General features: G+C 35.5%; 3 protein-coding genes across 4 annotated transcripts; all 3 read left to right on the top strand.

Moving 5' to 3' along the window:
- The first annotated feature begins 4529 nt into the window (after nucleotides 1-4529).
- On the top strand, nucleotides 4530-8909 carry LOC132176531 (protein DETOXIFICATION 18-like). The gene is made up of 7 exons (XM_059588769.1): nucleotides 4530-4896; nucleotides 6323-6867; nucleotides 7308-7394; nucleotides 7491-7547; nucleotides 7656-7894; nucleotides 7976-8094; nucleotides 8638-8909. Exons 1-7 carry the CDS (start codon nucleotides 4585-4587, stop codon nucleotides 8767-8769), a joined length of 1491 nt encoding a protein of 496 aa, XP_059444752.1. The 5' UTR covers nucleotides 4530-4584; the 3' UTR covers nucleotides 8770-8909.
- A 3339-nt stretch (nucleotides 8910-12248) lies between these two features.
- LOC132175005 (protein DETOXIFICATION 18-like) lies at nucleotides 12249-16053 on the top strand. Of its 2 annotated transcripts, XM_059586795.1 has the most exons (8): nucleotides 12249-12557; nucleotides 13759-14303; nucleotides 14731-14817; nucleotides 14919-14975; nucleotides 15079-15317; nucleotides 15416-15534; nucleotides 15701-15847; nucleotides 15948-16053. In XM_059586795.1, exons 1-7 carry the CDS (start codon nucleotides 12282-12284, stop codon nucleotides 15830-15832), a joined length of 1455 nt encoding a protein of 484 aa, XP_059442778.1. In that variant the 5' UTR covers nucleotides 12249-12281; the 3' UTR covers nucleotides 15833-15847; nucleotides 15948-16053. The 2 variants fall into 2 exon arrangements, with proteins under 2 accessions (XP_059442778.1, XP_059442777.1); XM_059586794.1 differs by having other exon boundaries at nucleotides 15701-16053.
- A 5078-nt stretch (nucleotides 16054-21131) lies between these two features.
- LOC132174888 (early nodulin-like protein 4) lies at nucleotides 21132-22621 on the top strand. Its single transcript, XM_059586623.1, has 2 exons — nucleotides 21132-21468; nucleotides 21569-22621. Exons 1-2 carry the CDS (start codon nucleotides 21285-21287, stop codon nucleotides 22477-22479), a joined length of 1095 nt encoding a protein of 364 aa, XP_059442606.1. The 5' UTR covers nucleotides 21132-21284; the 3' UTR covers nucleotides 22480-22621.
- Nucleotides 22622-22851: the final 230 nt, after the last annotated feature.

Genomic DNA, 22851 nt, shown 5'->3' with positions numbered 1-22851 from the left:
CTTGTTGAACAAAAGAAGTTCAACAAAAATTAATAGGCAACATTGTTTTCGCACTTTAAGACAAGCCACTAAATAAAAGCTCTTAAACTATATAGGTTTCTCCCTCACATGGCAACATTGTCCTACTAACAGTGCAATGATGTTTCTCCCTATTACTAACAAAACAAGACAACAACAAAAATGCTAAAATCAAACAAGTGGCCAATGACATCCTTAAGTATTTTTCTATGCTATTGTTTTTACACTTTTTAGCATCAATCTGCAATGTCAATTTCACCAGTTCAGTTTCAAAACCTTTCTTCTGATCAGCAATTTGGGCATTGAACTGTGACAAAGGGAGCATAGCTTCTTCGTCAACCCAGATAAAATAATCACAACCACGATCACCTTTGTTTTGCATATTTCATAAATGAGAATTAGTCATCAATTGTTCATTCTATATATTTAAAGAACCTGAATAAAAAAATTGAATCCTAAGCCCTTAAAAGAGAGAGCAAAATTTGATCCTAAGCTCTTAAAAGAGAGAGAGCAAAATTTAATCCTAGCCCTTAAAAGAACAACATAGGTTCTATAAAAAAAACTAAGCCAAATCCCTCAAACAAATGTCCTCACAACTATGCATGCAAATTATGTACTTCTTTAATCCAAAAAAGTAATATCAAATCAAAAACTTCATGAAAGTCCATCATACATAATGCTTAACATTCGCCCTGTAGAACCATCAGGAGAGATTTATGCTTTGAGTGATAACTCAAAACATGAAACATACAAAACTAAATTTTTGTTTTCACATCAAAAATTTTTTGGAACAAAAAACATTGACAAACGGAGCATAATATAATTTAGTCTCCCTAAAAGAACTCCAAGAAGTAAATCTCCTCAACACATAATCTTAAAACTGAATCAAAAGCAACCATAACTAACTTATTGTCCTAAATAACAAAAATAATGCAAATTAAAATCCAATTAGCAGTTCTCCCAAGTTGCTTGAGACAAGGAAGCTCAAATAAAGACAAAAAATGTAGCATTCAGCATAGAAACATAATGAACTTCCACATAACCATATAAAAGATACCAATTTTCCAAAATTTGATGTATATCTATGAACCTCTAAAATTAAACAAGTGCTACAATGCTAATAAGTTAAAACAGAAACAGAAAAGGCTTCCATTGGAATGAAAAAGAAGGTTGGAAATGGCTATCAGAAACTTGGAATTTAGGAAGAGCACCTTAACAATGAATTAATTCAACTCTGTTTACTAATGAAGGTATCCAAGAACCAAGCTAAATATATGACTATAAGTGTTTTTTTTTTTTTTCTAGAACTTTCAGCTATCTAAAAGGAAACAACATAGACATAATAATAGTGTTAAAAAAAAAGAAAAAAAAAAAGAAAAGAAAAAAAGAAGCTCAACATGCATATACACATATACTTGATCTATTGACAAGGATTATCCCTAAATTTTTTTGTTCCAATTTAATTTATGGGGATTCTGATTACTAGCCTATGATTAATATAGACTACTTAATTAAAACCATTAAAAAAAAAACAACGTAAATTGGATCCTAATTAAGTAGAAAAAATGGAAGGAAAAGAAATGTCCAAAAACCTTTCTTGCAAACTGAAACGTCGACATTGACAGCGCAAGAAGAAAATCTACATTTCACAATTTAACCTATTCCCACGGCCGGCTCAATGTATTTGGGGGTCTTAGGCGAAATTTTGAAGTTGGATCTTATTTTTTTAAATATTTAAATATTAATTAAATAATATTTATTTTAATAATATTATTATATTTTTATAATATTATTATTATTTTCATTCTCATTATTGTTTCATGACTTTTAAGTTTAACTTTTAACTAGTTGCCCAAAAAAATTGATGCGACATATTTATTTTTTTGAGTTAATTGATCTTATTTTACAATGAACTTATTATATTGAGGCTTTATTTTAGAGGCCTTAAATTTTTATGGAAAAAAATTTTGGGCCTTATTTAAAAAAAATTAGGCCTTAAGTTAAAATAAAATTAAAATTTTTTTTAGGCCTTATTAAAAAAAATTTTAGGCCTTACTAATTAGGGGCCCTAGGCGACCGTCTCAATGGCCTAGCCATTGAGCCGGCCCTGCCTATTCCAATCTTTACTCTATTCCTTGATAGCAAATGCAACTATTTTAAAAACCTAAGGGCACTTGACTAATCAACTAATCAAAACAAAAAGGTCACATATCTAAGAAAATTTGTATAACCTGCAAGAAAATACCTATCTTGAAAAGAAAAGGCAAACTTGAGACAGATAGATTCAAACAATATAATTCCAAACAAACATGTTAGTGACCCACGATTCATAAATAAACCCTAAGAAACTTATTTCGTAAAATCCCCAATTTTTAAAATCCTAAATCCGCACCTTGTATTTACCGCATCCAATAAACCTTCTACCAAGATTTTTCTGCGTGCGAGAAGTCATCACTGGTGATTCAATTCCGCATAGGCATTTCGTACACGCAATGGTAGACTTCGCCGACAAACTTCCGACCGACAATCCACAAGCCCTCACATTATCGTCAACGAACTCACTTGCAATCTTCTTCATAGTTGACAAGTTGTGAGCCGGAGAGGAGAAGGTTTTGAGCTTTCGCATGGAGGTTGGGCAGCTGCGTGGAGAAGGGAAGTGACGAACTGGAAGGGTTCTTGACGAAGAAGATGAAGTGAGGAGGACGGGGTTCTCTTCTTTGGTTTTAGGGCCCGTTTGGGAGTGCGATTTCAATAAGTGCGATTTTAAAAATTGCGTTTTTAAAATCGCTACTTTTTAAAATCACACAAGCGTTTGGTAAAACATACTAAAAAGTACTTTTTTTATTAATTGAGTGTTTGGATAACATTAGTATATAATTGCGGTTTCATGACCAAATTACCAATAAGGATGAACAAGACAGAGAGGATGAAGAAAAGAAAAAAGAAGGGTTTTAATATATTTTAGATGGGTATTCTTGGTATTTTTTTTATTCCCGTTCTAAAAAAGGTAACTATTGCGTCAAATATCTTTTTAATAGAAATCGTGATTTTGTTTTAAATTCGCACTTTTTCAAATAAGCACCCTCTAATCAGCTTATGAAAATCGCAGATTTTTTTGCGATTTTAAAATTTGCGTTTTTAAAATCGCAATCCCAAACACCTTAAAGTTGCAATTTGGTTTAAAATCGCAGATTATTTTTTTAATCCCTTACCTTAACAAATCAACGGCGTTTTCGTAAGGTAAAAAAAAAAAAGCCACCCATGGGAAACAGTGGACAAGAAACGTTGTCGTGTTCTTTGTGAACTGATCGTTTCAAACAGTATGTTGGAAAACGTTGTTGTGTTCTCCCAGCACGACAACGTTTTGTGGGAGCTTCTTTCTAATTTGATTTTTTATCCCAAAATGGCATTTTAGTAACTTAACCTTGCCAAAATGACGTTGTATTGAATTTTTCATCCTATTTGACAGTAATGACTAACAAAGTGGCCAAATTGCAACTGTTTTGTAGTTTGGGGGCTACTTTATCACTTTTTGAACATTATAGGGCTAAAATAAAAATGACTGGTAGTTTGGGGAGCTAAATTATATTTTTCCATTAAAAGTAAGTAATTTTTTTTTTTTAAGGGTGTGTTTGAGATTGCGATTTCGTAAGAATAATATGCGTTGTTAAAAGATATTGCAAAACGTAAGGCGTTTGGCATTGTGACTTAAAAAGCACTAAATTTAAAATAAGAAAAAAATATGCGATTTCTATAAAAGCAGGCTAGGGGGTGCTTATTTGAAAAAAAACACGAATTTAAACCAAAATCACGATTTATCATAACAAATATTTGATAAAAAAATATTTTTTAATATATTTTACCAAACGCATTTACGATTTTAAAAAGTAGTGATTTCAAAAATGCAGTTTTTGAAATCGCAATCCCAAACGGACCCTAAGACCTTAAGAAACTTAGAATCTGTTTGGCATTGTGTTTGATAAATTGAACTTTTAAGTAAAAAAAATGTTTTTGGGTAAAAACTTCATTTTTAAGCGTTTGCCAAAAGTACGTTTTGACTATTTTTGAGTTTTTTGAACTCTTAAAAGCGTTTTTAATTTATTTATCAAATATGTACTTTTTTCTTCAAACAAACTTTTCAAATGCTAAATATATTTTTAAATCCTCAACCTCATACCCAAACCGGCCTTAATCTTAACCGTCGGTTAAATTACATGCTCAAGTTAAAAAGAAATGATGGAAACACACAAAGAATAGGTCCATATACAGCTGCTAGTGGAAGCCTCTGGATTTTTCTTCCTTTGCAGCTGTCAATTAATAAGGCATGGAATATTAAATTTATTTATCCTTTAGATTTCTCGGCTCCCGGCAACAATCTTTATTTTATTGAATTGGGCACATGTCACAAGGCAATGGATATTGTTTTAATGGTTTTTGGACCACTTTATTGTCGACATCCTAGTAAGAATAAAGATGCAATATATATATATATATATAGAGAGAGAGAGAGAGAGAGACAAATTGTAAGGATAAAAGGTACTAGGAGAACTGGGGTGGAAAATAGAGATGTCTCCGAACACATATTCCGGCACAGATCATGGACCCTTGCTAGAGGCTTGTGATGATGATGATGATGATGAAGATATTCATGGTGGAGATCATCAAGAAACAAGTAATGGAGGGTGGGGGAAGAAAGTGTTGGACGTGGAGGAGGCCAAGAAGCAACTTTTGTTTTCCCTTCCAATGATTGTTACCAATGTTTTCTATTACTCCATAACCTTGGTGTCTGTCATGATCGCCGGCCACCTTGGCGAGCTTGAGCTCGCCGGCGCAACTCTTGCAAACTCGTGGGCGGTTGTCACCGGCCTCGCCACCATGGTAACTACTCTATCACGTCCATTATGTCTCTTAGTACTTCTTATATATGTTTTCCTTTTATTTGTTTACTTAATTTTTCATCTTCCTTTTCTTTCATGTATTTTTTTTTTCTTCTTTCTTTTTAGTCTGAGTAATAGTATTTACATATTTGTAGCACACTGCTCTTGCTTTCACAAGAAATGTATACCATTAAATTCGCATTGATATAGTTCTTTCATAGAATTGAGAACAAATGGCTTCGTATGATACGCTCTCGAAATAAGCAAAAGTACTTAAAATTACTTTCATTTTTATGTTACATCATAATACTCTTTCAGTCAAAAAGCAATAATCACCCTCTAAAACGTTTTATCAAACGAACCGGTGGTACTAATATTTGTCTTTGGAATACAAAAAAAAGTAATGAATATTAGTATTTATTTTTGGAGGTAGTTGAGCAAGTGGGCCGGGAGAGCATGGTAGCAGGAGGAAGTGTTTATAATTTTTAATTAGTGGAGTAGTTGTCTCTTACATGGACATAGATTTCAGGCCACGTAATTGCAGCCAAATATGACAATGATGATGGTGATGCTAAACCATGACATAAGAAAACAAAAACTCCAAAAGCAAAAGGAAAAAGCTAAAGGCTCACGTTTTTGGAGCAATGAGGCTTGCCTTTTGTCGTTTGATAACACTCCTTGAATATGCATCTATGAGCTCACAAGAGAGGTGTTGATCCACCTCAAGCCTTTTCTGGTTGTATGTATATATATATAAGGTAGGGATGTTTTCCTTTTGCTTTTGGAAAAGGAAAAAGCTAAAGGCTCACGTTTTTGGAGCAATGAGGCTTGCCTTTTGTCTTTTGATAACACTCCTTGAATATGCATCTATGAGCTCACGAGAGAGGGTGTTGATCCACCTCAAGCCTTTTCTGGTTGTATGTAATTAAGATGAAATGTGAAGGGTATACCCACATATGCTTTCATGGTATCTTTGTGGCACGAACTTTGTCACTTCATTTCTCATAATGGATTGGAGAAGAGACATAATATATCAGTACTGTTCTCTGTGTTTGGAAGAACTTCTCATAAAGTTTACAGACTGACAAAGTTGTATGCAAGAGTACCTATTTTCTGATAACATTACATAGTTCATGACTTCATGCTTTGTCTTGATCAAATGATCTTTCTTTTTTGAATGAATGACCAATTTATTTGACCAAGAGATAAAGAGTACAAATTTTGCTATAGCAGAAGCAAATCAAGGCACTCGATCACTCCTTAGTTGCAAACAAAGCTAAAACAAAAACACTACTACAAAAAAGTTGACAGCAGATAATCCTAGCTACTGCAAACAATGATATGAAACACTATACTTGAGGCTAACTTTTCTCAAATTTTTAATGATGTTCAGCTGTTGACTCCTATCATCTTTGTTCTTGTTTTAGATTGGATTAAGTGGAGCCCTTGAAACACTTTGTGGGCAAGGATTTGGAGCAAAATTATACAGAATGTTGGGAATTTATCTACAAGCCTCTTGTATCATATCTTTCCTCTTCTCTGCCATCATAGCCGTCATCTGGTTCTATACAGAACCCATACTGATCTTACTTCATCAAGATGCTGACATTGCAAAGACAGCCGCCCTCTATATAAAGTTTCTTATTCCAGGATTATTTGCATATGGCTTCCTGCAAAACATGTTGAGGTTTCTTCAGACACAATCTATTGTTTGGCCCCTGGTTGTATTCTCAGGGCTACCATTGCTTTTTAATGCTGGTATTGCATATGCTTTAGTACATTGGACAGCTCTCGGTTTTAAGGGAGCTCCATTAGCAGCTTCGATTGCATTATGGCTATCAGCAATTAGTTTGGCCATGTATGTGACTTGTGCAAAGAAATTTGAGCAAACATGGGAGGGATTTTCATTGGAATCTTGCCGGTACATTTTTTCAAACTTGAAACTAGCTCTGCCCTCTGCAGCAATGGTATGGTAAGTGCCTTCAACATACTATCCCCTTCCCTTTGCTTGATCTTTATATTCAAGACATTATCATGATGGAAGAGTGCCCGAGAATTTATATACAAATGGTTTAGTTTTTAAGCCATGTGGGACACACTCTATAGCCGATGTCCTCGGCAGCCTACTGTATCAATACTGACTTGATGATAGTACTTTCTTTTTTGGCTCATCCACTTATTTATCAGTATTCAATGACTTAATACTATGCTCATGTATAGTACTAAGACATTTTAATACAACCTATAAGTTGTTCCCTTCCTAATTCGACTACAAAGTCACCACAAAGCGGCAACTCATTTGATCCCACAAATGATATAAACCTTAGGTAGAACACATCCTTGAGCACTTAGTATCGTAAAACATGACCATATAAAATTTTTACAAGTCCTCTATTTTCAAAATGTTGCCAGCTTGGAGTACTGGGCTTTCGAGATTCTGGTGCTCTTAGCAGGACTGTTGCAAAACTCAGAAACAACTACTTCGCTGGTTGCAATGTGGTAAGTTCCTCCGTCTTTTCCCCTGCTGTATCAGTTACAGGCTGATTTTTACCCTTAAAATTTTTTTTTTTGTCTTTCTCTGGACTATAACTTCAGCGTGAATACAGAAGCTATTTCTTTCATGTTCGCATATGGTCTCAGTGCTGCTGCAAGGTGAGTTGGTAGGATATATATATATATAAAGTTGCCTTATTCTTTCTAAGTCCTCCATTTCTCCATTCTGTTCCAGATACTGACAAAATTTTGAACTTAATGTGGCAGCACAAGGGTGTCAAATGAATTGGGAGCAGGCAATGCCAACCGGGCTAAGAATGCCATGTCTGTGAGTGTTAAGCTCTCTCTGCTTCTTGCCTTCACAGTTGTTTTGGCTCTTGCACTTGGTCACAATATATGGGCTAGTTGCTTCAGTAGCAGCTCTGAAATCATAAAGGAATTTGCTTCAATGACACCTCTTCTTGCAATTTCAATATTCATTGATGCAGTGCAAGGTGTCTTGTCAGGTCAGAATCAATCAATTTTCTGTCTTTTCTAATATATGTTTTGAGGTTCAAACTTCAAAGCTAATGGTTTTGATGCTGCAGGGGTGGCCAGGGGATGTGGTTGGCAGCACTTGGCTGTGTACGTTAACTTGGCAACCTTCTATGTCATCGGTGTGCCAATTGGATGTGTCCTCGGATTTAAGTCAAAACTACAAGCTAAGGTGAGCTCTTTAAGAACAAGAAGATAAAACAGGAAATGAAATGCTTCTAAATTGCGTTATGGAGTTGTTTTTCTTAAGAAATTATTTGCCCCCCTCCAATTCTAACGAATTGATATGGGGCTACAATAAATATTTCTCAATGATACAATGAATCTCATAAATCTTTTATAGTTTGGTTGCGTTTTGCACAGAACGAAGTTAAACTAAAAGACCCTTAGAAGACATGTTGACATTGACATTATGTACACCAATAGATGCACCAACTTCAAATCTTAATCATAAAATGGATAGTGTCCTATTCCGCTTGGTTAAAGCAATAGCTTGGTGTAAGTTGGGCGTTACAAATGTCAACTTAACTTTCTCTTTTCTTCGTGTGAACTTCTTCCGAGACTCTTATGACCGAACATACCCAAATATCAGTTAAAATCTGTCTGCAAATACATGCAAAATACCATATTTCCTTCAAAGCAATATGAGAAGATATCATCTGCTTGACAAAAAAGAGAAAGATAATGTTTAACTTATTTGCTTTGTTTTCTACAGGGTTTGTGGATAGGCTTAATCTGTGGCCTCTTCTGCCAAGCCGGCACCCTCTTGTTGATTACACTCCGCACAAAATGGGATAAACTGGATCTTCTCGAGAAAGGTAATAAAGAAAACCCTGTCTCAGTCTAGCTCAAAGCCAAGCAGAAAAGCAATGATCAACACAGCCTGCAGCTCGGGTGAAGTAAATGACCAGTGACACATTTTGGCAACAGCAGCATATAAAAACACTCACATTTTATGATGATACACATGCAAATCTTAAGTCTTCACTCTTTGCTCTTTTTTTCTTTTTTTGCTTCCTCTAGGATTTCAAACTCATAAAGATACAAGGAACATTCCGCCGCTGGAGAAGGCGGAGATGTGTCGCCTAATGTTTTGGCGCTGCTAACTCTAAGGGGTTGGCCTAGTAGTTGAGGCTTGTGGTCTTAGGAAGTATCACCCCGTATATCTCAAATTCGAGACTTGCTAGGTGTAAACTCCCTCCAGTGTAAAAGCCAATGGTTTACCCTGATTCGTGTAAGAAAACTTTTGAGGGTGGGGCATAGGTTCAGGTTTACTCTATAGGGGTGAGTCCAAAAGGCTCTGCCTTGTTGAGGTTCACTGTCATTGAAAAAAAAAAAAAAAAAAAATTAGGGGTGCCTAAAAGTAAAGAGTGAGATAGAGATTAAAGAGAATTTGAAACCCTAATGTTTTAACTCTTCTTACATGTAAAGAAAGAGAGTAGACAAAGAACTTTTTTTTTTTTTTTTGTTGACATGTCCGCACAAGAGGGGGAAATAAAATTTGAACTAATGACCTTCACTTCATTAGGCGTAGTCCCAGCCGATTGAGCTACCTCTTGGGAACAAAGAACTAATTTGACGTTCCTTAAACGGAAGTTACATAAGAGAGTTAATAGGCAAATTAAATGCACCATTTATTTCACTTAAAATGCACATAGCCATATTAAACCGGTTTTTTACCTGAACAACCTGTTTACTTTTAAAAAATTGTAAGTTAAATGACTAGTTTAGTATTTAAAATTTATGGGGTTTATGCCACATGTTGCAATTATAAGCCATTCCAAGGAAGAACTTTACTTTTTATATAAGGGTTAAATACATAATTTCCCCCTAGGGTTTCATTTGGATCACAGGAGGTACATATGATTTTGATAAAGACGGAGATAGTACTTTCGTTAAAATTTCATCCAAAATTTAACAGAACGCCACATCAGCACCAATCAAATGTCGCCACGTGTCATGTAATTAATTAATTAATTTTTTTTAAATAAATAAAAAGATTTAAAAAAATTATTTTTTCAAAAAAAAAAAGAAAAAAAATTGGGAGTGGCCCGGCCACCTCCAATGAGTCTTGGGTGTGGCCAGGCAAGGGGGTAGCTAGGTGCGCCAAGGGGGTGGCCGAAACCACCCCCACCCATCAGCCGCCACCTCCAATGAGTCTTGTGGCCGTGCAGGGTAGCTAGGCGCCAGAGTGGCCGAAAACCACCCCCCACCATTGGGGTGGTTCCACCTCAATTTACTAGGTCATCCCCATATATATATATATATATATATATATATATATATATATTAATCTTTTTAATATTTTTTTTTAAAAAGTCAAAAAATTAGTTACATGACATGTTGATTGGTGTTGACGTGGCATTCCATTAAGTTTTAGACGGAATTTTAACGGAAGTACTACCTCTGTCTTTATCAAAACTACAGGTACCTCTTGTGATCCAAATGAAACCTTAGGGGGCAAAAAATATAGTGTTGAAACCCTTAGGGGAATTAGGTATTTAACCCTATATATAATATATATGATAAATGATTGGTATCAATATTTTATTCATATTTTCCTATATCATCTTACAAATTAATCATTAGATTTATAAATTTATGTGGACCCCACATAAGTCAATGGTGGACTTTATAAATTTAATGATTGATTTATTAAATTTGTAAGAGAACATGAGAAAAATACGGGCAAATTATTGAAATAAATAATTTCTCTCTCTATATATATAAAATGATGAGAGCGCCATTATTCAAATCGACAATGGTTTTTTTTTTTTTTTTTTTAAATAAGATTAATGGGAACATTAAGTGGGTCAAAGTTAAATTAATTCTCAATTAAAATCTAAACTTGAGCTTATTAACTCACAATCAACTAAAAAACTTTTCAAAGCCCCAACATAGTGGAAAATTTAGATAAATTTGAATGACATGAAAAGATGAAAGATATGTAAATTTTGAGCTAAATTTTTAGCCGTTTGTGAGTTATAAGCTCAAATTTACTCAACTCACAAACGGCTAAAAAGCTTTTCATATATATATATATATATTTGACAATTCATATCTTCATCTTATCTACATCTTATTCATACATGCGGAATTGTCAAACTGAAGAAGATGTACACTAAAAGAGTGCCTACTTTTTTATATGGAAAACTCTTATCTTCTCATCTATTTTCGTCGTGTGGTGGTATGTCAGTTTGTAAAGGAGGATCTTGCAGGAAGTGATAGTCTGCAGTTGAGATAAAGACCATATACGGCCAAATAAGAAGTATTTTTTTGGGTCTCTTTCCAAAATTCTATTCCCTTTTTATTTCAAACTATTTCTTAAATATTTTATTGACTAAAACATCATAATCATTTTGTCGGACTATAAAAACAAAAATACTGATCCACCACGAATAATAACTTAATTGACTAATTGTTATTAGGTTGGAACTAACTTTTTTCAAATGGTTGAGTATTTTTTAATTTTTGATGTTTGGTATTACTGAAAATCGTGGCAAGATAGAAAATGTTTTCGGTTAATCAAGAAAATCTTCTTTAATCACTGTCAAATAATTTCCTTTTTTTTAAAAAAAAAAATTGTAAATCATTTTTCGAGTTTGAACTTCTCTTTCTTGCACGCGCTCTCTCTCTCTCTCTCTCGCAATTCATTCTCCGTTCCCGACGAAGGTAGCCAAAACTCGTCAACCGTTTCTTGCTATTGTTGGAGGTCGTTGGCTGTCACCATTGCAGTCATTGATTTTTCGTATGAGCAAAACACCAAAAATTACTTTCAACTAATTTTTGCTAAAAATATTTCACATTGAAGCCGAAAAAAAAAGGCCTACATGTCTCACATGTAGGTGGCGAGTAATTCTATAATGCTCTCTTGTGTCCTTCAAAAAATAATGTGTCTTTTAAAATTATCATTTGATCAAAATTTAATAGTGATTAATCACAAACTTAATGATGATTTTAAAAGCCACATTATTATTTGAGGGATACAAGAAAAATATAAGAGTGACTTATAATATTACTTTGTAGGAGGCACATATGAAATTCAACTGTAGATATAAAAGCACATTTTGAGTAGTTTTGTCCAAATTCATAGAAAATGTGGATGGAGGGGCAAATTAAAAATAAAAAAATGTTACCGTAAAAAAATGTTACGGGTACCAAATCTTTTACCCAAAATAATGTAAAGCTTATTCATTGGTACCGAATATATATATATTATATATATATATATATATCCCTTCTTTCTTTCTTTTTTTTTTTCTTTTTTTCATTAGACCGAACGATTAATAATTTAATATATGTAGAGAAGTTGACCGGAGGCAGAAAAAGCAGAGAGGAGAGCAGAGGAGGAAAACAGAGATGTTAGAGAAGGCAAATTTAGATGGTGCGACACCCTTGATAGAGGTTGATGATGGCGAAGAAGAAGAGAGAAAGGGAGGGTGGTGGGAGAAAGTGTTGGACGTGGAGGAGGCGAAGAGACAAGTCTTGTTTTCCTTGCCTATGATTCTTACCAATCTTTTCTATTACTTGATCACCTTGGTATCCGTCATGTTCGCCGGCCACCTTGGCGAGCTTGAGCTCGCCGGTGCCACTCTTGCAAACTCCTGGGCTACTGTCACCGGCTTTGCTTTCATGGTAACTCCATCTATCACATCTGTAATTATATAGCAGTATACTATACAGCTCCTGCTCAGCTGATCATAGGCAGGTCCCATAAGAGATATACGAAAACTACTGCCACAATTGCTTATGAATTATCTATACTATTACTTTGTAGGATTGAAATCAAACTGGGTCTCTTCAGTTGTCCATGTAACACATAGCCATTGGTGGAAAGAAGGTGGTTGTGCCATTAGTATATAACAAAATGAATTTGCAATTGTATTTTCCACCTTGCACAATGTGAACTAGATGTTTGATATAAATACAATGAGAAGATAGAGCTGTACATTAAACGTGGAAATAAGTAATGAAAGCTAATCTACTGCTGTGGTGGTGTTGGCCTTGTGGAGAAGCACGATCGGCGGACCAAGAATCCATGTCGTTACTCCACACGTAGGACAGAAAAGCTTGATGAATAAGTCCAAAGGCAAAGTAAGCATAAGGATGCCTATATCAGCAGAGTGAAAAAGTTAGAAAAACCAATGTCATCACGTTCGGAGCTGAGCCATTCGAATGGTGGCCAAGAACGCTTGAATAAGTAGGTCTATAGTAGGACTAATGCTATTTAGTAGACTGGTATACAATTGTTATACAACTTGGAATGGTGTGACAGTAAAAATCAGTCCTTGATTTTTTTTGTTTTTGCAATGTTTATTTTCACTGACATATTATCAAGTTGTATGACAGTTGTATAAGTTGTATAACAGTGTACTAAATAACATTACTCCTATAATAAACAAAAAATTTAAGGTAGAGTGTTTAATTTACTATGAGGTTTTCCACTTCATAGCTTTATCTATAAGGGCAGTCCTACATACTTTCTTAGTTAGTGTGTTGCTTGAACTTATTCTTACTTCTTTACTCATAGTTAATAGAAGATGAGACATAATTTGAGTTTTGAAAAAAATAATAATAATTTAAGTTGTTTTCAGAACATTTGCAGTGCTTATCTGCTTTTTACGTATCTTGATATTTATTTGTCCAAAGACCAATACCTGTCTTGAAAAAGACCAATACCTGGAAAGATCTTAATTAAAATTTATGGATTGTGACATAATTCTGTGCAAGATGAGCTAATCTTTGAATTGATTGCATGGTTCATGCGTTCTTTACATGCTAACTTTTCCTCCTGAACTTTATTATGATGCTCTTTTCTTGATTCATATCATTTTAGGTTGGTTTAAGTGGAGCTCTTGAGACACTGTGCGGGCAAGGATTTGGTGCAAAATTATACAGAATGTTGGGGATTTATCTACAAGCCTCTTGCATCATATCCTTCCTATTCTCTATAATAGTATCCATCATCTGGTTCTATACAGAGCCCATACTAATCTTTCTTCATCAAGATACTGAGATCGCAAAGACAGCTGCTCTCTATATGAAATTCCTCATTCCCGGTCTATTTGCATATGGCTTTCTGCAGAACATCTTGAGGTTTCTTCAGACACAGTCTATAGTTATGCCCGCGGTTGGATTCTCATTGCTACCATTGGTTATTCATATTGGGATTGCATATGCTTTAGTACATTGGACAAGTCTTGGTTTCAAGGGAGCTTCATTGGCAGCTTCTATTTCATTATGGCTGTCATTCCTTATATTGTCCATGTATGTCATTTGCACAAATACACTTAAGCATACATGGGAAGGATTTTCATTCGATTCATTCTATTACATTTTCACCAACTTGAAACTAGCCCTGCCCTCTGCAACAATGGTATGGTAAGTAACCTGAAATTTCAATTATTTATCTCTTTGTTAGGCTTATTGTTAATTGTTTAAAACTAAACAATGACATAGCATTACTCAAATATGTGAACAATGTCTAAGATACAAATTGGATTGTACTGCCTTGTTAAGATATATAAATACTAAAACATGCTCGGTTGATTGTTTCAAAATTTTGCAAAATCTTCTTTCTATTAGCAATATACCATGAAAAGAAGAAATTCCAAACTGATCTGAAAGAAACTAGGGAAACCCATTCCTTTTTCAAACAAGTATCCTGTCCAAAAGTCTCAACACAAAGGGTTTCAGGTAATGAGTAATTTGTACCTTTTTAGCGTACAAATCAGTCAGGGGCCACAGGAATTGGTATAAAACATAATCTCATATATTTTACTAGTCTATTTTTCAAAATATTTGCCAGTTTGGAGTACTGGGCTTTCGAGATTCTGGTTTTCTTAGCAGGACTGATGCAAAACTCTGAAACAACTACATCGTTGATCGCAATGTGGTAAGTTTCAGTTATCTATTTCCCTGATTTTATCACTTTTAGACCTAATCTTTATGCTTTAATCTGATATGTTGCTTTTTCCTTTTGGATTATATATTCAGTGTGAACACAGAAACTATTGCCTACATGATCACATATGGTCTAAGTGCCGCTGCAAGGTTAGTTGGTTGAGTAACCTAGTAGATTGTTTTTATTCTTTCTTGTTCTTTCATTTCTGAATTCTGTCTCAGACACTGCAAAAAATAAAACTTATTGTGACAGCACAAGGGTGTCAAATGAGTTGGGAGCAGGCAACCCTAACCAGGCTAAGAGTGCCATGGCTATGAGTCTCAAGCTCTCTGTCCTTCTTGCACTCACAGTTGTTCTGGCCCTTGGCTTTGGCCATAACATATGGGCTGGATTCTTCAGTGACAGCCCGGCAATTATACATGAATTTGCTTCGATGACACCCCTACTTGCAATTTCAATAATTGTTGATTCTGTTCAAGGTGTTTTATCAGGTTTGAATTATCCAATCTTCGTCTATAAGCAGTTGTGCCTGACCTGTGTTTTCTAGTTTTTATCCTTAGTTACTGATTCTAACATTAAGATACTACAGGGGTGGCCAGAGGATGTGGTTGGCAGCACTTGGCTGTGTATGTTAACTTGGCAACTTTCTACTGCATTGGTGTACCAATTGCAGCCTTCCTTGGTTTCAAGTCAAAACTGCAGGCGAAGGTGAAACAGATATAGTGGCAGTCTGTTTACAAAATACCTAATCATTACACTTCTCTGCATAGACATACAATTAATCACATTTCCTTCTTAGCAATTTGAGAGCAATCACATACTTAACAAAATGTTTAGTTATTTAAGATTTGCTAATGTGCATTAATTTGTACAGGGTTTGTGGGTTGGCTTAATCTGCGGGCTATCCTGCCAAGCCGCCACCCTCTTGCTGGTTACACTGCGTTCAAAATGGACAAAACTGGATCTCCCTGAGAATAGTAACAAAGAAAATCCGGTTTCTGTCTAGCTCAATGCGAAGAAGGTATAGTGACTAACAACACTAGACTACTTGAGCCTTTTACAGATTTTTGGGGACATAATTAGTATTCTATAGAGACAAGTTTGAGCTTCTGATATTTCAGCTTCCTTCAAATGCTGCACATTTGCCATTTGGATTTGCTCAAGAAATGTGTGTGGTAAGAAAATTTGCAAGCTATGAAGTAAATTTCAGCAATTTTTACTGATTGATCCTACTATGGCTCAAAAGACAAAGATTAGAAGAAGGTGAATGTCCTTCCATATATTAATCTGGAAATGTGTTGTAAAATAAAAGCATTTCAATTTTCCTTAGCTTGACATTTGCTACATGGCCTGAAAAAAACACCCCCAGATAGTTAGGGATCCAAGAGTATCAAATAGGCACCCTGCACTTGTTACTAACATGTGTTAAAATTTTGATACATTAGGAAAAAACGAAAGAAGAAGATATAGAAATAAAGAACAAAAAGTATATTTAAGGTGTTTTGTCCATAGAGGTGTACTATTATAGATGCCTATAATACTCCACTATATATTATAGGCATCTATAATAAGAAACCTCTATATATATGGCCAATTAATTTGAGTAAACTTCTATTTCGATTTTTTTTTTCATCCTATTATATTATATATTAATTAATTTGAGTCAACAATTCAGCATCATCGAAATCAAGGGTTCATAAATAAAATTTCCAACCCAATCAGTGTTTCCAAAAGTACAAATCGAACCCAAGAACCCACCGCTCCCTTATAGATGCCTTTAGTATTAAATCTTTAGTTAGGTGCAAAATTCATGAATAGAAATGATGTTTCCATCAATGAGCTAGCCCTATATTGGGCCTTTGCCTTTGGTAACATAAAGTCTAGCATTTTATAAACAATGATTTACTACTGTACGTAGTGTTATTTATTGCTTACCATAAACTAAATTATGTTTTTCAATTGGTTATTTATAGATTATTACATGTCGTATGACCATGAAAAAAAATGCTAAATCTGGGCACATACACACTTTTATATAGAGGACTTGACCCTAGCTATAGCCTGTAGTTAGTAGATTTAGAATGTCTTGGATCCAAAGGCCAGATAAGTGACCAGTGTAGCCATGTATGGATGGCAGTCACGTCTTATGGCATTACTTGTGGTGTTGATCACCCGAGATTGGACCTGGTGGGGCCACTAGTGGTGGCTAGACTAGCTATGTACCTCATTGGGGCACCGATGTTGACTAAAGGTCACATAAGACGCGCAAATCTCCCGTAAGAGGGTTAAGTGTATGGGTAGGCTATGCGAGAACAATTATGGATCATAAATGGCTATGATTATTATATTGCACACTTCCTCAACATGGTTTTCTCCATTAAATTGCTCAACATGTTGTTCTCGAGATTATATGCCCTAACTATTTTACAAATGTACCATTTTTCTCTAAGAGCATAATAACAAAGAGAACACTTACCAAATTACCCAAAATTCATTACAAATGTTATATTAACTACTCACACTTCTAAAAAAGAAAAAAACCACTCACACTTTTACATCTTTTCAACGTGAAACTCATTCTTCCTTCCTTCTTTTTTTTTTTTTTTTTTTTTTTTTGGTATACTCACATTATAACCAACGAAACAAATATTAATTACACTTTGTTTTAAAAAGTAATGGTTGGAGCTGCATAGCTAGCAAAAACAAAGAGCAATTGGCAAAGCTTGACAATCAAGAAAAAAAAAAAACAAAAAGAAAAGAAAAGAAAAAGAAAAACACGTAAAACACAACCGCATTAATTTGCATGGCACTAAATATTTAGAGATTATGTTGGTGGGTTTGACATGCAACACGAGTGGCTTGTCCGCAATTACCTCTGCACCACAAAGCAATTACAAAAACATTAACCGAACTGCTCCATCCTCAACAAATTAATGGATATAAAAACATGAACTTGGATCAAACCTCCATAGACATCCATCTCACTTTCTCCCTTTCTCCCTTTCTCCCAAATTAACAAAACCCATTTAAGACAGTAAACAGAAAGGGGAAAAAAAAAAAGAAAAAAGGGGGCATGAAAATGGCTTCGTCGACCAAGGCTGCTGCATTGCTTTTGATGATCACCATGGTCGTCTTCCTGGCATCCTTAGAAGTCGGAGAAGCCATTAGATGGAAAGTGGACCAGCAATGCAACAAAAAGTGCTACAGCGGGTGCACGCTTGAGGGCACCGACTCGTCTGAATGCGCCGACCAATGCGAAACTTTATGCGATTCAATGGAATGTTTTTTCTGTGTTAAATTTGGTAAATTCAAGATATGATCATCACATACTGACATACGTCTATATCTATGTATACAGGGATCTTAGATATATGGAAGGGTGAGATGTATAATTCTCCAAACAATCTGCCTTTTATTTGCACCATTTGCTACACTACAAAACTTATATATATATACACTTTAATTTCTACACTACAAAACTTACCATATACGGATAATTAGTAAATAAAACTCAATACCTTTACTATTTTTTTTTTCCATGCGTGTTGCATGTTGGCATGCATATGAACGTACCGTACGTATACGCCATCCCAAAAGACAAGTTATTCAAATAAAAACTTTCTCCTGATGTTGATTTTTATGATTAAGTATTAAAAAATGTAGCATAAACTGCAAAACAGAGAAAGGAATTCCCGGCAGCCGAAAACCACCAAGCAAAGTCAAGTAAACGCCGTACGTGACAAATTTTTCGGCCTTTTTTTTTTCTTTTTTCTTTTTTTCACATTGTTCCTAAATGTTGGGATATATGGTGTCGGAAGATGTTTGTCTTGACGCTTTGGTGCCGCGTTGGGGAAGGTCTTCACAAGATCATGCCGACAGTTCATCAATCATGGCACAACATTAAACGTGTTTTTGGCAAAAACTCCGGTAAGGCTTTTCCTAAAAGTTTGCTAATTAAAGACTCCGAACAAAGTCCTATTGGCATTTGTTTTTTTACACAGAAAAATAATTGACAGTCTTTGCTGCCTGGCGTTGGTTACAAACTCCGATAGCAGTTTTGCCCGCGTTTAAAGAAAAGAAAATGCTAGGTGTTCTCCTGGTATTTTGTTAGCCTTAGGTGAATACCACGTTTTGAAAGTACCCATCTAAAGTTTAAAACTCTCAATTAAGAGTATCGAACTTTCAATTTCTTTCAATTACCTATTTCCGTTAAATCTTATTAAAATTCTCAAAATACCCTTGTTGTTTTATTAGAAAAAAAAAGTAAAATAAAAAATTGTAAAGATTTATGCGTTTGTTTGTGTATTTTGATCTTTCGGGAGCTCCCGCTATCCAGTTGACAAAGTTCATCTCTCAATAAAGGGCTCTCTCCAGATCGAGCTCCCGAGAGATGAACTTGACATTACACATAAAACAAAGGATTGTATGAAATAGCGATCAATTTTTATCTGGACTTAATAATTTCAAAACAATTTTGAATCTAATTCCAAAACCAAATTAAACCCTAATTTGGACTTAGAACCATACTAATTTTGAAAATCAATCATCATAAAAAAAATAATAATAATAAAAATAATAAAATAATTAAAAAAAAAAAACTCCACAACACGTCCATCAACAAAAGTCAAAGACACAGTCCAACATCAAAACATCAAATTAAAATATGTCAAAATATAATTAGTCAACTCCCATACGTACATTCGTGACTCCCCTATTTGTTACGATCGAAAAAAAAAAACCTCATCAAAAAGTGTTTCTAAGTGCTCGTACATTCTCCACGTCAATCCTCTTAAGTTTAGTTTTCCGTTCTGTCTCCATATAATGTCGGATGTAATACCCCAAACAAAACATGTAGTAATTTATAAGAAAAGAAAAAATACAATTTGAAAAACACACGTGACATTCATAATCAAAAGAAAAATATTAATTTATCAGAATAAAATTTAAAATTGAAGAATGCCCCTAATTAATTAAAGAAAACTAGTGTTATAAAATGGGAAACAAACAATAAAATCCCTAAAGTAGGCAAAGACCTAGAAAAAAAATAAAGCATATTAATAAATAATCAAAAACACCAAAATTCAGGTAGACCGGTTGATTAGCATCTGAAGGGTGATCAATCGATGCCACATTAGTTCCTTATCCACAGTAACCAATATAGCGGTATAACATATTGATCGATCAGCATCAAACTTGCATGCAAAAATAATACGTGCAAAACTTGTAAAAAATAAAAAAAAAATCTTAGAAAGTTCTTTTTCTGTCCTCCTAGCAGCCGACAGAGAGCGAGAGAGGAACCATTTTTATGGTGCGTTAAGGCTAACAAAGAAGAGTCTACACTACCAAGGGGTAAAAATGGGAAACTCTTGCCTCTATATTTTGCTGTTTAAGTTTACTTTGGTTAATATGTTGTTTAGCATGTTAAAAGTGTAGATAAAGGTAGGAAATTGGTTAATTATGGAGAAAAGAGGTGACTTTTATACCACAAGAAATTCTATGGCTAGATAATTTGTGGTTTGGAACTTTGGAGAGTACTACACACACAAAACTCCTTTATTTTATGAGTTAATGTTGTTTGAGAATCTAAATGGAAAGCTTTAAAGGTTTTGTGTTAAAAAAGCTATGATTTTTAAGACCTAAATGTGACCAATACTAGTAAAATAAGTGCCTTTAGGACTTTACGACACATTAGCTAGGAATATGTAGATGGTAAAAAGTTGGAAGCTCGGACGGATAAAATACCCAAATTAAATCTGATACAATCATTGATAAATCGATGCTCTTTAGTGATCCATCGGTGCCCGACCATCCATATAAAGCAATGATTGATCAGTGAGGGCTAGAAAGTGAAATTAAGGTTTTAAATGAAATTAGGGCTTTGTGATTTGGGGTAAAACTTGACTTTATTAGCTGGTCCTCACTCTACCCAATGTAGGCTTTTTAGTCCCCGTGTTTCTTACTCATTGTTAAATTCTGATTTTTTTTTTATTTTGGGTATCCGTAAGGAAAAATTATTCTTGTGAAACGTCGACGTACGTAGACGACGAGAAGTTGATGAATGATTGGAAAAGTCTTTTCCCTTTTTTTTTCTTCCCTCTCTAATTCGCTTTGGCTACTACGTACTCTACACAATAACGCCACGTCAGAAGTGACGCTCCAACTAACACATTAAATTATTAATTAATTTCCACCATTGAGTCCCTACGATTATGCCACGTCAGAAGTTCTCCACACGGCTGGAAAAATACGGCAGCTGATCATTTAGCGCACCATACGAAATTCTCACACGCTTTCAGCAATATTTCTTTCCTTTCCGAACGTTAACCTCTATGGCCCAGACCCAGAAAAAAAAACATGGACGTTAGTCTCCATGGAAATCCCTCTTTATAATCCAACCCCTTCCACCTTACACTTCCACATCTTCCACGAACATTCTTCTCCGTTTCCATTCCCTCAGGATGGACTACTTTCACAGACAATATTTCTTCCTTTTCTTTTTTCTTCTCTGTTCTGGTTTTCTATCCTCCTCCTCCTCGGCCTATAAATTCTATGTTGGTGGAAAAGATGGGTGGGTATTGAATCCCTCCGAGAACTACGACCACTGGGTTGGGAGAAACAGGTTCCAAGTCAACGATACTCTCGGTAATTAATTAAATTTTTTTTTTTTTCTTGTCGTTTTGACTTGGGAATTAATTTTTGGTTGATTTATGTTTTGAGTGGTGTGTTTTTGTTTGTTTTGCAGTTTTCAAGTATAAGAAAGGGTCGGATTCTGTGTTGGTGGTGAAAACAAAAGACGATTTCGACAAATGCAACAAAACGAATCCCGAGAAGAAATTGGAGGACGGAGATTCTGAGTTCAGTTTTGATAGGTCCGGGCCGTTCTATTTCATCAGTGGGAAGGAGCAAAACTGTGAGAAGGGGCAGAGACTGACTGTCGTTGTTTTGGCGGTGAGAAACCACAGCCAAAACCCTCGTCCTTCTGCCCCGCCGACTCCGGTAGCTCTGCCACCGATGTCGCCATCTCCGGCGGCGAAACCTCCGTTTGTATCACCGCCATTGGCACCGTCTCCAGGATCCTACACCCCAGCTAAGCCACCGACGGCGGCGGAAACTCCGTCGGTTTCAACACCACCGGCGCCATCTCCAGAAGCCTACACCCCGGCTATGCCACCGGCCTCGCCATCTCCGGCGGCGACAACTCCGTCGATTTCAATACCACCGGCTCTGTCTCCAGAAGCCTACACCCCGGCATCGCCATCTCCGGCGGCGACAACTCCGTCGATTTCAATACCACCGGCGCTATCTCCAGAAGCCTACACTCCGGCTATGCCACCGGCGGCGACAACTCCGTCTATTTCAATCCCACCGGCGCTATCTCCAGAAGCGTACACCCCAGCTTTGACACCAACATCATCATCTCCGGCTGCTACACCTCCGTCATCGGCGCCGTCCTCTGAGTATTCATCTCCGCCAGAACCGACAACTCAGTCGCCGACGACTGCGAACTCAAGTCCGGCAAATGCGCCGGGAACTCCATCGGGCAATGACACTGTACCGCAGCCGTCACCATCATCTGCATGGACTATAAATCCTAAAAATTTGTTGGTGGGCTCGGCTACTTTGGTGCTTAGTGTGGCTTTGTGTGCATTTTAGTGAGGAAAAAAAAAAAAAGAAAGTAAATAATTTGTCGGATTTGTTATTGTTGAAGAGATAGCTTCTTAGAGGCAACATTTGGTTTCGATTGAAATTTAATAAATTCTGATATATATATATATATATATATATTTCATCTTCATTATATATTTGCTTGACTGAATATGTAATTATTGACCTAAAACTTGTTTGTAGACTTGTAGTGGAAAGCTTTTTGAGTCAATAATCACACATCTTTCTTTTTTACTAAGCAATCACTTAGCTTAGCAAGTCTATAAAAACTGGTATGCGATCTAATTGACCAGAAGTCAGTGTTTCCTACATTATTTTTTAGAGAAACCACCACGGACAAGTGATTAAAATTCAATAAAG

The sequence above is a fragment of the Corylus avellana genome, chromosome ca3 (assembly GCF_901000735.1).
Source record: "Corylus avellana chromosome ca3, CavTom2PMs-1.0".
NCBI lineage: Eukaryota > Viridiplantae > Streptophyta > Magnoliopsida > Fagales > Betulaceae > Corylus > Corylus avellana.
This window is presented reverse-complemented; position numbering and strand designations above follow the sequence as displayed.